Here is a 13,559-nt window from a genome sequence, read left to right on the forward strand (position 1 = left end):
CTTACCTCCCATGTAACATCTCGTCCGCCTCCAAGACCCAAGTTGCCAGGCCTTTTCAGGACTCCTGGGAAGAAGTCCCCTAAACTCATTCTTGTGCAGACTTGACAATGTGCTCTAAGTTACAACTTGTGTATATTAATTCCTTAGAATTTTCTAGATGCCAGATAATGCTGTCTGTGAATAAACATAGTTCTACTTCTTCCTTTGCAATCTGGATGCCTTTTATTTCCTTTTCTCTACACGCACTAGCTAAACCTTAGTGATATGATGAGTCAATGAGGTGAGAATGGACATCCTTGCTTAGCTGTGTTCCTGATCTTAGGTGGGAAGCGTTCAGGCTTTCACCATTAACTATGTTGTTTCCTGTGGGTTTTTTTAACATGTGCCTTTTATCAGGTTAAGGAACTTCCCTTCCACTCTAATTTTACTGAACTGTATCATGTATTTTGTAAATGATTTTTGGTGTGCATGTTGAGGTGACTGTGGGTTTTGTCCTTATCCTACTAATATGGATTATTATATTCATTGATTTGAGGATATCAAAACAACCTTTCATGCCTAGGATAAACCCCAGTTGGTCATAGTGTATAATCTTTTTTATGTGATGTTGGATTTGGCTTGCTAATATTTTATTGAGGACTTTTGCTCAGATATTCTTCTGCAGTTTTCTTAGATATCAGGAATATTGCTGTGTTGGAGATCCCCAAGACCATGCTCACCCAGGTTCAACAATTCACTAGAAAAATTCAAAGGGCTCAGCACAGTCATACTCACAGCTATAATTTACTACAGAAACAGGACACAAAGCAACCTCAGCAAAGGAAACGGCGTATGGGATCAAGTCCAGAGGAAGCCAAGTGCAAGTTTTCAAGGACCCTCTCAGGCAAGTCAGACAGAACACTCTTAATTCTCCCAGCAAGAAACAGTGACAACACCTGTGAAATGCTGCCAACCAGGAAAGCTCATTAGGGACTTGGTATCCAGGGTTTCTATTAGAGTCTGGTCATATGGGTGCCTGGTGCCTGACACCAGTACCCAAACTCCAGATTCCCGGAGGAAGGCAAATGTTAAGCCGTCTTGCTGACAGTTAAGGCACAGTGAGCCTCTCTTATCAGTTAGGGCAGTGGGATACTCCTCAAATCCAAGGCACCAGATGCCAACCAAGGACCTATCGTGGAGGCCTTTTAAAGGACAGGCGTCAGGCCTGCCGTGTTAACTCTTGTCTACACATTCGTGTTTATAACAAAAACCCAGAAAGCAGATAATGCTTAATACAAAAGAATTCAATGCTCATGTTGTAATTTTAGCCACAGGAGGCCAGGAGGGTTGAGTATCATAACGTTCTTGGTGCCATGAATTCACACTCCTTTAGCTTACCCACATCAAAGTGGAAAGTACAAGCCTGTGTCTCTGGAACATTCCATCTGGATTGACAGAAAAAGGCCTCTCAGTTCATGTTGTACAGTGTTTGGGGAGAAATACTTTCCCAGCACTGTAGGGGAAAATGGATTTACAGGCCTGTGGTCTTTCAGCAACATTAGTCTCCTACCCCCTTGCCCAGAGCTGCTCAAGTTTCATCAGTCAGAGTCTGGGGTAGAGATTCAGGTGTGCCCAAGAGGAAACAGGAGAGTAAACACTCATTTGGCACCCGCTTTGGCACGTGGTCAGGCATCCGACCTGCCTCCAGGCAGTGTGATCCTGGTCCTACAGACAAAGTGATGCTGACCACTTGCTGAGTTCTACTGGCTACAGCCAGGCGCTTGCAGGATTATCCCACACTAGTTGATTTTACTCTGTGTGTGTCACAGACTGTACCCCTAACCCTCCTCTGATGCATATCATTGATGGTCATAAAAAAATAATGGCTAAGCAGTTGTTAAGCACAAAGTATGAATCAAACAGTCTGTGAAGCAATTTGCACAAACTTATCCCCGCAACAGTCCTGTAAGATAGGAACAATATTATCCCCCTTTTAAAGATGGAAAAACTGAGGTTGGGTAACTGGCCCCAGGTCACACAGTGGGTAGGTAGCAGAGATGGAGTAAGATCCCATGCACTTAGTCTCCCAAGCCAGCATACTTAACTGCCAGCACAAACCCACTTCACAAAGACAACACCATGGCCTGGGGGTTTCTAACACTGTCCTCCCCACAGGATAGCCCATCACATCCTCTGACTGGGACTGGGGGTGAGGTAGAAAGAGCACTAACTGAGGCTGCAGTTTAGTGAAGACAAGGCATACAAGCAACGATACACAAGTGAGCAGATCACAGACAGTCCAAGCTTCTTCAGTGGGACCATCTTCCAGAGGACCTCTGGAAATGCACGGGCATTCTTGGCTGTCACAAGGAATGGGGGTATACCAGCCATGAGTGCCCAGGTGCCAAGAATGTGAGACATTCCACAGTGGATAAAACAACAACACAATAAACAGTGCCTCCCAGAGGTCAACAGCACTGTCACTAACAAACACACCACAGCAAACCAGCCCTTGTACGCAGCTCCAGGGAGATAGAAGGGAGAATGGGAAAGATCCTCTGAAGCTCACTGCTTTTAAAGCCTTACTTTACGCATCCTGAGCTTTTGTAAAGCACCTGCCAGGCAAGCATATGGCCCAAACCTGTTCCTCAACCTCACATCAAGATTTATCTCCAAGGTATGGAGAGGAGCCAGATTCAGGCCCACAGGCTATTTGTCCAACAAGACACTTGGCTCCATCCTGGCCCAGGCAATGAGTAGACACAGGGCTACGCCAGCTGACTCTTGGACTTAGCAACTGAGAAATGTTGAGAAAGTCCCAGAAGGAAGGAGACTGCGGTCATTGTTCATTGTGATTTGTCATCAGCTCAGTTCTGTACTGTCAAGGACTCTGCTGAGCATGGAGAAGGTGGCAAGTCAGGTCATGAGAAAACAATTCTGACCATCTGTGGGCTCTAGGAAAATACCAGCACCCTGGTACTTCCCTTCCCTCTCTGTCCTCTAACAAAATGCCCCATAGTAAAGGCTCCAATTCAGGTTCCAGAGTCTCCTTTTTAAAGAAAGGCTAATATTCATGAAATAACTAAAGAGCAGCATAGTTAAGAATCCAATCAAGTTCATGTTGCAAGGCAACCTGTATAAATAGCTTAGGAGCATATGTTTGTTTTTCACTAAAGCACTAAATCAGTGATTTTCTAAACACAACACTGATCTTCCAGTTTCCCATCTCGGTCCCTTTCCTATGCAGCCTAAACATCTGACCAGGCAAAGTATGATTGAAGATTACAGCTAATTCATGAGACACTTGGTTTCCAGGTTGGTAAGCTTAAAGACCTCAATCTAGAATAGGATAAGGAAAGCACGGCTATTTACAGAATCACTGGGGATGTTCCTAATGATTATACCCTTGTTCCCCTAGATCTCGTTGACAATTATATGGGCAGCTGTAAAGGAAAAGTGAATGGATTGTTACAAGGCCTTAATACTTGACGATATTAAGCTGAATTATGTTCAAGAGCCAAAACCTTGGGATGACAGTGGTATTGTGGGAGGGCAGTAATGTATGACTATCAGACAGGATCAAAACATAAAGCAACAGTGATGGCACCAATAAAGTGATCTCAAAGAAACAGTTATTGTCACGGAAGGGACAGTAAAAAAATATATAGGTAGGAAACAAACTGTTAGTGGGAGAATGGCAGGCAGGGGGATAACAGTTCTTGGCTCATGATTCTTTAAGTGAAAGTCAGAGATTTATGAAACAAACTTAGGATAAAGTCTTTTTTATTTTTAATGGAAGTGTTATGAATTTTTTATGTACTCAAAAGTTGGCTACTCTCCAAAAGAGAAAATTAGTTAAACAATCTGCATTAAAAATAGCTAGGCCTGGCAGTTGTAACACAAAGCAGATTTAGCCAATGTGGACAACCCTCTACCTCACCCTCAATTCACAGACACAGAAAAATGCCATATAAAACGCAGCATATTTAAAGCTACATGGCTTATTATGAGAGACCACGTCATACTCATCATGTGTGCTCAGTCGCTCGGTCATGTTTGACTCTTTGAGAGCCCATGGACCACAGACCACCAGGCTCCTCTTGCCTATGGAATTTTTCAAGCAAGAATACTGGAGCGGGTTGCCATTTTCCTCCTCCAAGCGATCTTCTCAACTCAGGGATTGAACCCACATCTCTTTTACCTCCTGCATTCACAGGCAGAGTCTTTATCACTAGTGCCACCTGGGAAGTCTTCATACTCATTAGGATGGTTATTATTTTTTAAAATCAAACAAAAAATGGTAAGTGTTGGGGAGGATGTAGAAAAATTAAAACTGTTGTAGACTGTTTTTAAAAAAAATCAACTCTACTTCAATTAATAATTTTGAAAAAAAAGGAAAATATATTGTAGTTCCTCAAAAAATTAAACACAGATTATCAAATGATCTAAAATTTTCACTTCTAGGTATACATCAAAAAGATGAAAATAAGGACACAGATACTTACATACACGTGTTTACAGAAGCATTATTCACAATAATCAAAAGGTAGAAGCTGGACTTCCCTCATGGGACAGTGGATAAGAATCCGCCTGCCAATACAAGGGACACAAGTTCGATCTCTGGTCTGGGAAGATTCCACACACCCTGGAGCAGCTAAGCCCATGTGCCACAAGTACTGAGCCCAAGCTCTAAAGTCCTCGGGTGACAACTACTGAGCCCTTGTGCTGCAACTACTGAGGCCTGCAAGCCTAGAACTTGTGCTCTGCAACAAGAGAAGACACCGAAATGAGAAGCCTGCAGACCACAACTAGAGAGAAGCCCTGCATGCCTCAACTAAGACCCACGAAGTCAAATACATAAATAAATTACTACTCAATAGCTGAGAGCAATTAAGACGTTTAGAGGGAAGAAAAACTGAAAGTATTACTAGCAGATTTGCACAAAGACTAGGATATACATCAGAAAGAAAGAAAGTGAACCCAGCTGGAAGGTACAGTTGCAAGGAAGAATGGTAAACAAAGAAATGAACTGAAAACAAATGGAAAATATAAACAGAAACTGCTTTATTGTATAATACAATACTAATTATTATTATGACTAATACAGGGGATTTAAAAGACAAAATAAAAACAACAACAACAACAAAAATAAATAAAAGGCAAAATGGAACTAAAATATTGAATAAGAACACATGGTAAACAAGAGGGGAAGACTATATTTAAAATGTTTTAAAGATTTTGTATTGTTGGGGGGAGCAGAGAGTTATTAACTATATTAAGTTAACAAGTTAAAATTTTTAAAGTAATAAATAAGATATATCATTTCCAAACTAGCAGAGGGAAAAGAAGGATTAATAAACTAAATTTAAAAATCTGGTCAATCCAATAGAAGGTAGTAAAGGAGAAAAAGCATTAAAAAGGACAAATAGAAGGTATTAAAATTATATGGTAGAAGTAAATTCAGTACATCAGTAATCATAAAATATTAACTAAACCTGCCAGTTAAAAGAAATGTCAGACAACTGATTAAAATAATAAAAATCTAGCTATAGGCTGTTTTTAGAGACATTCTTCTCAAAACAAAGTACTTCAATTAAAATAAACAATTTTAAAAATCAACTATACTTCAATTAATATTTTATTAAAAATAAAGAAAGTAAAGAGACACTAGAAAAATCTTACCCTCTCTCAACCCCAACTGACCAGCCCCACCATACCAAAAAGAGACATCCTCTCTAGAGTAATACACAAAGGGTAAAAGCATTGTTTTATAGAAGATTTCTTTTAAAATATAAATTATGAAAACAGACTCAAAAGGAAATAGAAAACTCAAGACTTAAAGCAATGAAGAAATTTTATCAGGACTCAAAAATCTATCCCTCCCATTTAAAAAACTACTGGGCGAAGACCAAGCTGTCAAGAAAGAAGTAACCCTCCATCTTACTGACTCAGACTGTTTCAAAGAAAAGAAAAAGAAGAATAATTCTCCATTTCATTTTATGAGGCTAGTATGTCACTGATACCAAAATTGGACAAGGATAGTGAGCAAGTAAAATTATAGACCAATCTTGCTATGAATACATACAAAAACCTAAATAAATATTAGTATCAAGACCAGCAATATATAAAACGTTAATACTATATTTCACCACATCAGAAATGTCACTGATTCTAAGATATACCATTACTTTTATACTAAAAAAGAAAAATCCTGTCACTTCAACCATAACATAATGCTTTCTTATCACCCAGATTTTATTTTATGCTCACTGAAAGAGCTTTTTAGACTTATTTACACTTACTTTTATTATCTATCACTCTTATACATTCATAATGAGGAAAATATAAGCAAAATAAATAACGTTAAGATCTTCATATTGGAGTCCAGCTCTTCTAAATCACTTTTCAGCTCAAAGGCTTTCATATTTATTCTTGCCATCAAGAGCGGGTGGTATGTAATATTTCATAAAATAGTTTCTGCATTTTCTTCTAAGCCCCTGATGCATATTCAGGAAGTTTTGCTGCTGAAATTTTCTTTACCACAGAAAGTTTTCAGGGAACAATTAAGACTCCTATTCCTTCCTCAAACGGTTGTTAACTAAAACTACTCAAAGTATGACCAACTCGGTGGACGTGAGTTTGAGCAAGCTCCGGGAGTCAGTGATGGACAGAGAAGCCAGGAGTGCTGCAGTTCATGAGGTCGCAAAGAGTCGGACACAACTGACCAACTGAACTGAATTGGTAACCAAGTTCAAGCAAGAGGAATTAGAAGATGCCACTGACTGTAAAACATATTCTAATTACAGAAATGTTAAAATGTAAAAAATCTGCATCTTAGACTCAACAAACATGATCAAACATCACAATCAAAAAGGATTTATCTCAGGAATACAAGAATAGTTTAACATTAGGAGACTTATTAAAAAAGCAGCCTTGCTTAGCAACAAAACCATGCAACAGAAGCACGGGACATGCCCCAAAACATGAAACAATGGTGGCATGAGACCCACATCTGCCCTGTGAGCTCAGGAAGTTCATCATCCCGAGGACATGTTCTCTGCACACATGAAAAGCAGTGATTTGTGGACCCAGTTAGACAACGTAAGAACAAGAAAACTCCCCTGCTCAACCTGGAGAAGGAACTGATGATGGAACCATGACATCTACTCAAGAAAGACAAAGAAGTTCTTCTCCCCCTCCCCACTTTTCCTTTGATTATAAAACTGTAGCCCAGTGAGTTCTTGGGGTGTGGCATTTCTCACCTGCCCGCTTGTAAGCCTCACAAGTGTCCTATTCTAATAAATCACTTATCTATCAAAAAAAAGAAAGAAAATTTATTGAAGAAAACAACTCAAAGCATGAAGAAAATCATTTGATAAAACTCAACAATCACAACATTTTTAAAAAACCTCTTATCAAAACAGAAATACAAAGGAATAGTCTTAACTTTACACAGCTGACTACCTGCCAAGATTTCACAGCAAAAACAAAACGAACAAAAAACAGTAAAATGCTAGAAACATCCCCTTTAAATGCAAGAACAGAATACACATAATTGCCATCACTGCCTCTATTCAATATTATACAAAGGTCTTAGGCAGCTCAATAAAACAGGAAAAGAGTAGAGATAATACAAGAAGTGGAAAAGAAAAAAGAACTAACCTGTTATGATCAACCCAGATAATCCAAAATAAACTACAGACAAACTACTGCACTAATAAGACAGTTCAGCAAGGTTATGAAATACAAAAGCCAATATATTAAAGCCCACAGAAGGACCATAGTACAGCAATGTACAATTAAAAGTACAATTTTTATAAAAGGTGGTATTTACAATAGCTTGTAAAAATACATAGGAATAAATTTAACCAAAGATGTAATGCATTTTTATAGGAAACACTTAGAGTTTCATTGAAAACATTTACTAAAATTAAAAAAACAAATGAAGTAGTAAGATACAAAGTGATATATTTATGAGTGGGAACAATACATATATTTCTACCTGATATAAACTATAAAGTCATTGAAATTCTAAAATTCTAATGAAAACATACAACATATAACAGGCTGATCCTAAAAGAAGGAAAACAGATCTAGGAATAGCCAAAACAATTTTGCAGAAAATAAAGAAGGGACTGGTACACTCACCCTACCACACATCAAGACTTAAGTTTTAAGAATTAAAACAATGTGGTATTGATGTAATAACAACTACTAGACCAATGGAACAACATATTTAAATGAGAAACAAAAATCCAAGTAAAGATAATTCAGTCAAATGGAATGCAAAGGACACTGGTATACAGTCACAAATCAGCAGGTATAAGAACACTTGGTTAACAATATGGGGGGCGGGGAAGAAATGGATCCATAACATATACAACAGAATACAAAAATAAATTCCAGATGAATTAATAGCCTAAATGTGATTAAACTTTAAAAACTGAAGAAATGTAAGAAAACATTATTGAAGCAGTAAAGAATTTTTTGTAGAAGCACAAAAAATATAAACTAAAAAGAAAAAATGATAAATTTCAGTATATATAAAAGCATGTATACCAAAATTCTTTTGTATACTTTTCAAAAGTGAAGAAGTTTAAATCTTGGAGAAAATATTGTGAAATATAGATAGACAGATAATCAAATACCAGAAAAACAAATCCAAAAAAATAAAATGGGCAACAATATGAATAGATAACATTATAGAACAGAAAATGGTCAAAATATTCATGAAGATATGTTCAATTTCACTAGTAATCAAGGCAATTGCTGTTACGAGGGGATATAATTTTATATTCTTCAGATTGGCAAAAATTTGAGGTTTAAAAATAACAAGACTTGGCAAGGTTGTAGAGATATGGAACTAAACAGGGGAGAATGTAAACTGGTATAACCACTTAGTAAATATAAAGATGAAGAGCTCTAAACTCCAGCTCCATTTCTAGGTATAATCTCTAGAAACACTCTCACATGTGTGTCCAAGGAGACATGTACACAAAAATTCAATGCTATGATGTTTAAATGATATAAAATTGCTGCTGTTGTTTAGTCACTAAGTCGTGTCCAGATATTTTGCAACCCCATGGACTCTAGACCACCAGGTCCCTCAGTCCATGGGATTTCCCAGGCAAGAATACTGGAGGTGGTTGCCATTTCCTCCTCCAGGGAATCTTTAGGATCCAGGGATCGAACCTTTGTCTCCTTGATTGCAGGCAGGATTCTTTACCACTGAGCCACCAGGGAAGCCCTGATGTAAAATTAGAAATAATCAAAAGGTCCATCGATGTATAAATACATTATAGTATAGACATACACTGGAATACTCAGAAACAGCTAGAACGAAGTGAATGGATGAATGAACGCATAAATTTCAAAAGTGTAGCTATTAACTTGGAAAGATACTGACAACACATTAAGTGGGGGAGAAAAACAGACTATAAGACTACACGCTTTTAAGTAAGGCATCAAATGGTTAAATGAACTTTGCCCTAAATGCACTAATAGGCCAACATTCCATTAATGCACCTGCCATATTTTAATCTCATCAACTTGCATCCATGGATAGACATTAACTAAAATAATAAAAACTGTAATATATTAATTCTAGTATTTTGAAGAAGAAAGAGATTGTAATAATACTGATATAGAATAGCTATATTCAAAGCCAAAAAAAAAAATATTTCCCAACGTTGGTGCCAACAATCCCAGCCTTTCCAGATGAGACTTGTTCTATCTAATCATCCAGTCAGAGCTGCCAGAGCTATTAATAGAACAGCATGTGTGTAAGTTGCTGGTCATACACACCAAAGAGCAAGGTAAAACCTAATAAACTATACTTAGAATAAACTGTCAGGGGTCAGTAAAGCAAAGCTATACTCACAAAGTGATGTCATATTTATTAGAGAAAGAGTGGCAGCAGGAAGTTACTGGAGGAATTTTGAGAGAACAACATATTTTTCCCTGAGACCCTCTAACAAACTGGAAATTGACTTGAGTGCTCTAAAACCTGTGCTCCATCTTTTCTTCATTAAAAGTTGCCCAAAAGGTGCAAGAATCAGAATAGATTATATTTTATGGAAACTGCAATAGCATATTAAAGGAAAATTGTTTCCTCTACTCACATTTGAAACCAAATGTGTGGGGGTTTTCCCACACCAACTAATTCTCTAGCTCTTCAGACACAACTGAGTGCCCTACAATTCAATTCTGACACTAACTACCAAGACTTGGCACAGACTCCAAGGTTAAGGGCTCAGTTCCACAATATCACCCCCGAGCTCAGACACCAAGCAACAAGCAGTGGGTCCACATGTTACTCACACTTCTGTCCAACTTCCGTTCCCATAATCCCCTCCATCTCAGGGTTGATAATTTGCTATGGCAGCTCACAAAACTTGGGGAAACACTTACTTACACTTACCAGTTTATTACAAAGGATATTATAAAGAATATAAACAGCCAGATGCAGAGGTATATATGGCGAGGTCCATAAGCATTCTGACTACAGGAGTTTGGTCTTCATGGAGTTGGCGTGCACCACCCTCCCAGCACATGGATATATTCACCAACCTCTCCAAAAGCTCTTTATGAGGCTCTCCAAACCCCACAGTTCAGGGATTAGTCTATAGAAGCTTCATCATGTAGGTATAATTGATTAGTAACTCAATCTCTAGCCCTTTTCCCTTCCCTCCCAGGGTAGGGAGGCTTGAAGTCCTAACCCTCTGATCACATGGTTGGTTCCTCTGGTAACCAGCCCCAGCCAGAAGCTATACAGGAGCCCATCAAGACTCATCTCATTAGCACACAAAAAGCACCCTTATGAATTCCAGAGATTTCAAGGGTCTTAGAAGATCTTAGGAACCAGGGACCAAGACTAAATATTATAATAAAAAATGTTCCCATTACCCCCATTACTCAGGAAATTACAAAGGTTTTAGCAGAGCTTGTGCCAGGAACCAGGGATAAAGACCAAATATGTTTTTCTTGTTATATCAAAATATCATACATACAATAAAGGGTAAGGAGTTAGAACTTCAAAGGGAAAACTATTTTCATCAATATTTCTTTCCTGTGAAAATATTTCTTATGTTCTTTATACCTTGATGAAATACTTTTGAGACTTCTAAGACCAACAAATATAAACTGCATTTATTGTGTCAAAATTGAGAATGGCTCAGGCTCCATAATGGGAATTGGATGTAAGATGTGCTGAGTCTCAGCTTCTAGAAGAGTTGATTTTGAACTCAGTCACCCTTTGAGAGAAGACATACCAGCTCGCATAATTTCATCAACCAGAAGAATGTTGGTGGCGATCACAGTGCTGAGGGAAAAGATGACAGGGTGAGTAACGCTCACCAACCCACTCTTCTTTCCCCCAAGAAATCTCCAGCTACTAACGGCACTTTGCTCTGCAAAGATGTTGGTGTGAGATAAGACAAAGGCATTATAAATAAAACCTCTTGTATTATAAATCCATCTCCTTTGCTGATAAAGTGGAAACCTAATTTTACATTCCAGCAAAACTGAGCTCATTTTTAGCACATCATTTGATTTTTTTCCCACTATGCATGTGGTACTATTTCAGTAAACTTCCTTCCTTTCCCTCTCAAATAAACAGTAAGATTAACATTTCCTATAACTTACACAGTTAGAACTAAAATGTAAAAGGGACTGGAAAATGACAGAAGCTAGTTTTAATAACTGGATACCATGCCTTTTTATATACTTCACCATTTTCCACTGTAGCATGGCAAAAATAATAGAAAAATCTTAATGTTAACAATTATGTCCCTAAAAGTCTTTCTCTTATTAATACAAACTTACCAAGAGTGAAGAAGTTGTTTTTTTACACAATAATTATCCCACACTCCTGCATCTGCTGCTACCATTGGCTCACCTGCAAAGCAAAAACAATTTCAATACTACAATCTTGACATATTCTGTTACCATTGACTATGTATTCTAACAATATCTCATATACCACCAAAACTCCTATTGTCAAGGTCACCAATGGCCTCCCTGGTGTCGAATCCAAAGGCCGGGTCTCAGGCCGCGTCTGTCAGCAGCACTTAGCTAGCACAGCTGGCCACGGCCTCCTCACTGCCCTTCCGTCACCTCTTCCAGGATGCCGCACTTGCCTGGTTTCTCTCCTCTCACTAGTGGCTCCTTTACTGTCTGTTTTGCTGGTTCTTCCTCTTCCTCCTGAGCTCTCAATGTTGGAGTACCCAAAGGCTCAGTCCTAGATTCTTTTCTTCTCTCTCTATACTCACTCCCTAGGTTATCTCATCCAATCTACTGGATTTAAAACACATATACTCTGAGACTTCCCTGGTGGTCCAGTGGTTAGGAATCTGCCTTGCAGGTGACAGGGATCTGATCCCTGATCGGAGAACTAAGATCCCACATTCCATGGAGCAACTAAGACTGAGTGCTGCAATGAAAGATCTCACATAATGCAATTAAGACCCAACACAGCCAAATTAAACAAAAGATTTAATGTTAAATACACACACTCACACACAAACATACACACACACTCTGACGACTCCCAAGTTCTCATCTCCAATCTGGGCCACCTTCCTGAGCTTTAAACTTGTACATCCAACTGTCTATTTTAAAGTCAACAGATACTTCAAACTTAACCTTGTCAGAACTCAATGCTGACCTCTAGCCACAACCTGCTCCACATAGTCTTCTCCAAAGCAGCCAATGCCATTTCCTTTCAGTTGTTCAGTTGACTCCTCACCACAGAATAGCAAGAGTGATCCTTTTAAATACATTCAGACCATGTCACACCTCTGCTCAAAACTGCTCCCCGTTCCACCACAGAAAGTCAAACTCCACACACTGGTCCACATATCCTCTTGTGATCTGACTTTCTATCACCTCTCTCATCTCCCATCTCCTCCTCAAAAAACACCAGACACTGGTTTTCCCACTGGCTATTCCCTCGGCCTAGCACATCCTTCCCCTAGTTCCCACGTAGCTAATTTCCTAATTTTCTTTGATTTTGTTCAATAGGCATTCTCACTGAGGCCTACTCTGATCATTCTCTTTAAATTAAAACACCCTCCCCATGCTCCTGTTCTAGCATTCACAATCATCCTTATACTGTTCCTTTATTTTTGTCATATAATTTATTGCCTTTAAAAATGTTAAAGGTACTTATTTATTAAGGTTATCATTTACTGCCTATCTTTTCCTGTAGCAACATAAGCTCACAAGGGCAGGGACTTTTGTCTATTTTGTTCTGTGTGAATCCCTACTCAAATAACAAGCACTCAATAACTATTGCTTAAATGAATGAATATCTACTTTTAAGAAGTTCAAAAATAAACTAACGGCACCCATTCTTTAAGTATAAAAGTCAGTGCTTCCCTGGTGGCTCAGTGGTAAAGAATCTGCGTGCCAGTGCAGGAGACATGGGTTCAGTACCTGATCCAGGAAGAACCCACATGCCTCAGAGCAGCTAAGCTCCTGAGCCATAACTATTGAGTTTGTGCTCTCAAGCCTGGAAGCCACAACTACTGAGCCCACGTGTTGCAACTACTGAAAACTGAAAACCTTAGGGCCAAGAGAAG

At 38.7% G+C, this 13,559-nt stretch overlaps 1 protein-coding gene across 11 annotated transcripts in view; it reads right to left on the minus strand.

Annotated features, from left to right (window-relative positions):
- Window positions 1-10,052: 10,052 nt before the first annotated feature.
- The window catches only part of CCT6B (chaperonin containing TCP1 subunit 6B), a 36,462-nt gene continuing 32,955 nt past the window's right edge, over window positions 10,053-13,559 (minus strand). For 10 of the 11 annotated variants that reach the window (XM_043480812.1, XM_043480797.1, XM_043480820.1 and 7 more), the window contains 2 exons: window positions 11,803-11,875; window positions 10,053-11,299 (listed from right to left, as the gene is read on the minus strand). In XM_043480812.1, coding sequence (XP_043336747.1) covers window positions 11,227-11,299; window positions 11,803-11,875 — 146 coding nt within the window. In that variant the 3' untranslated portion in view covers window positions 10,053-11,226. Of the gene's footprint in view, window positions 11,300-11,802; window positions 11,876-13,559 lie in introns of those variants that run through there. The other variant, XR_006271930.1, reaches the window with a different exon arrangement.

This window comes from Cervus canadensis, chromosome 1, assembly GCF_019320065.1.
Source record: "Cervus canadensis isolate Bull #8, Minnesota chromosome 1, ASM1932006v1, whole genome shotgun sequence".
In the NCBI taxonomy this organism is placed as follows: Eukaryota; Metazoa; Chordata; class Mammalia; order Artiodactyla; family Cervidae; genus Cervus; species Cervus canadensis.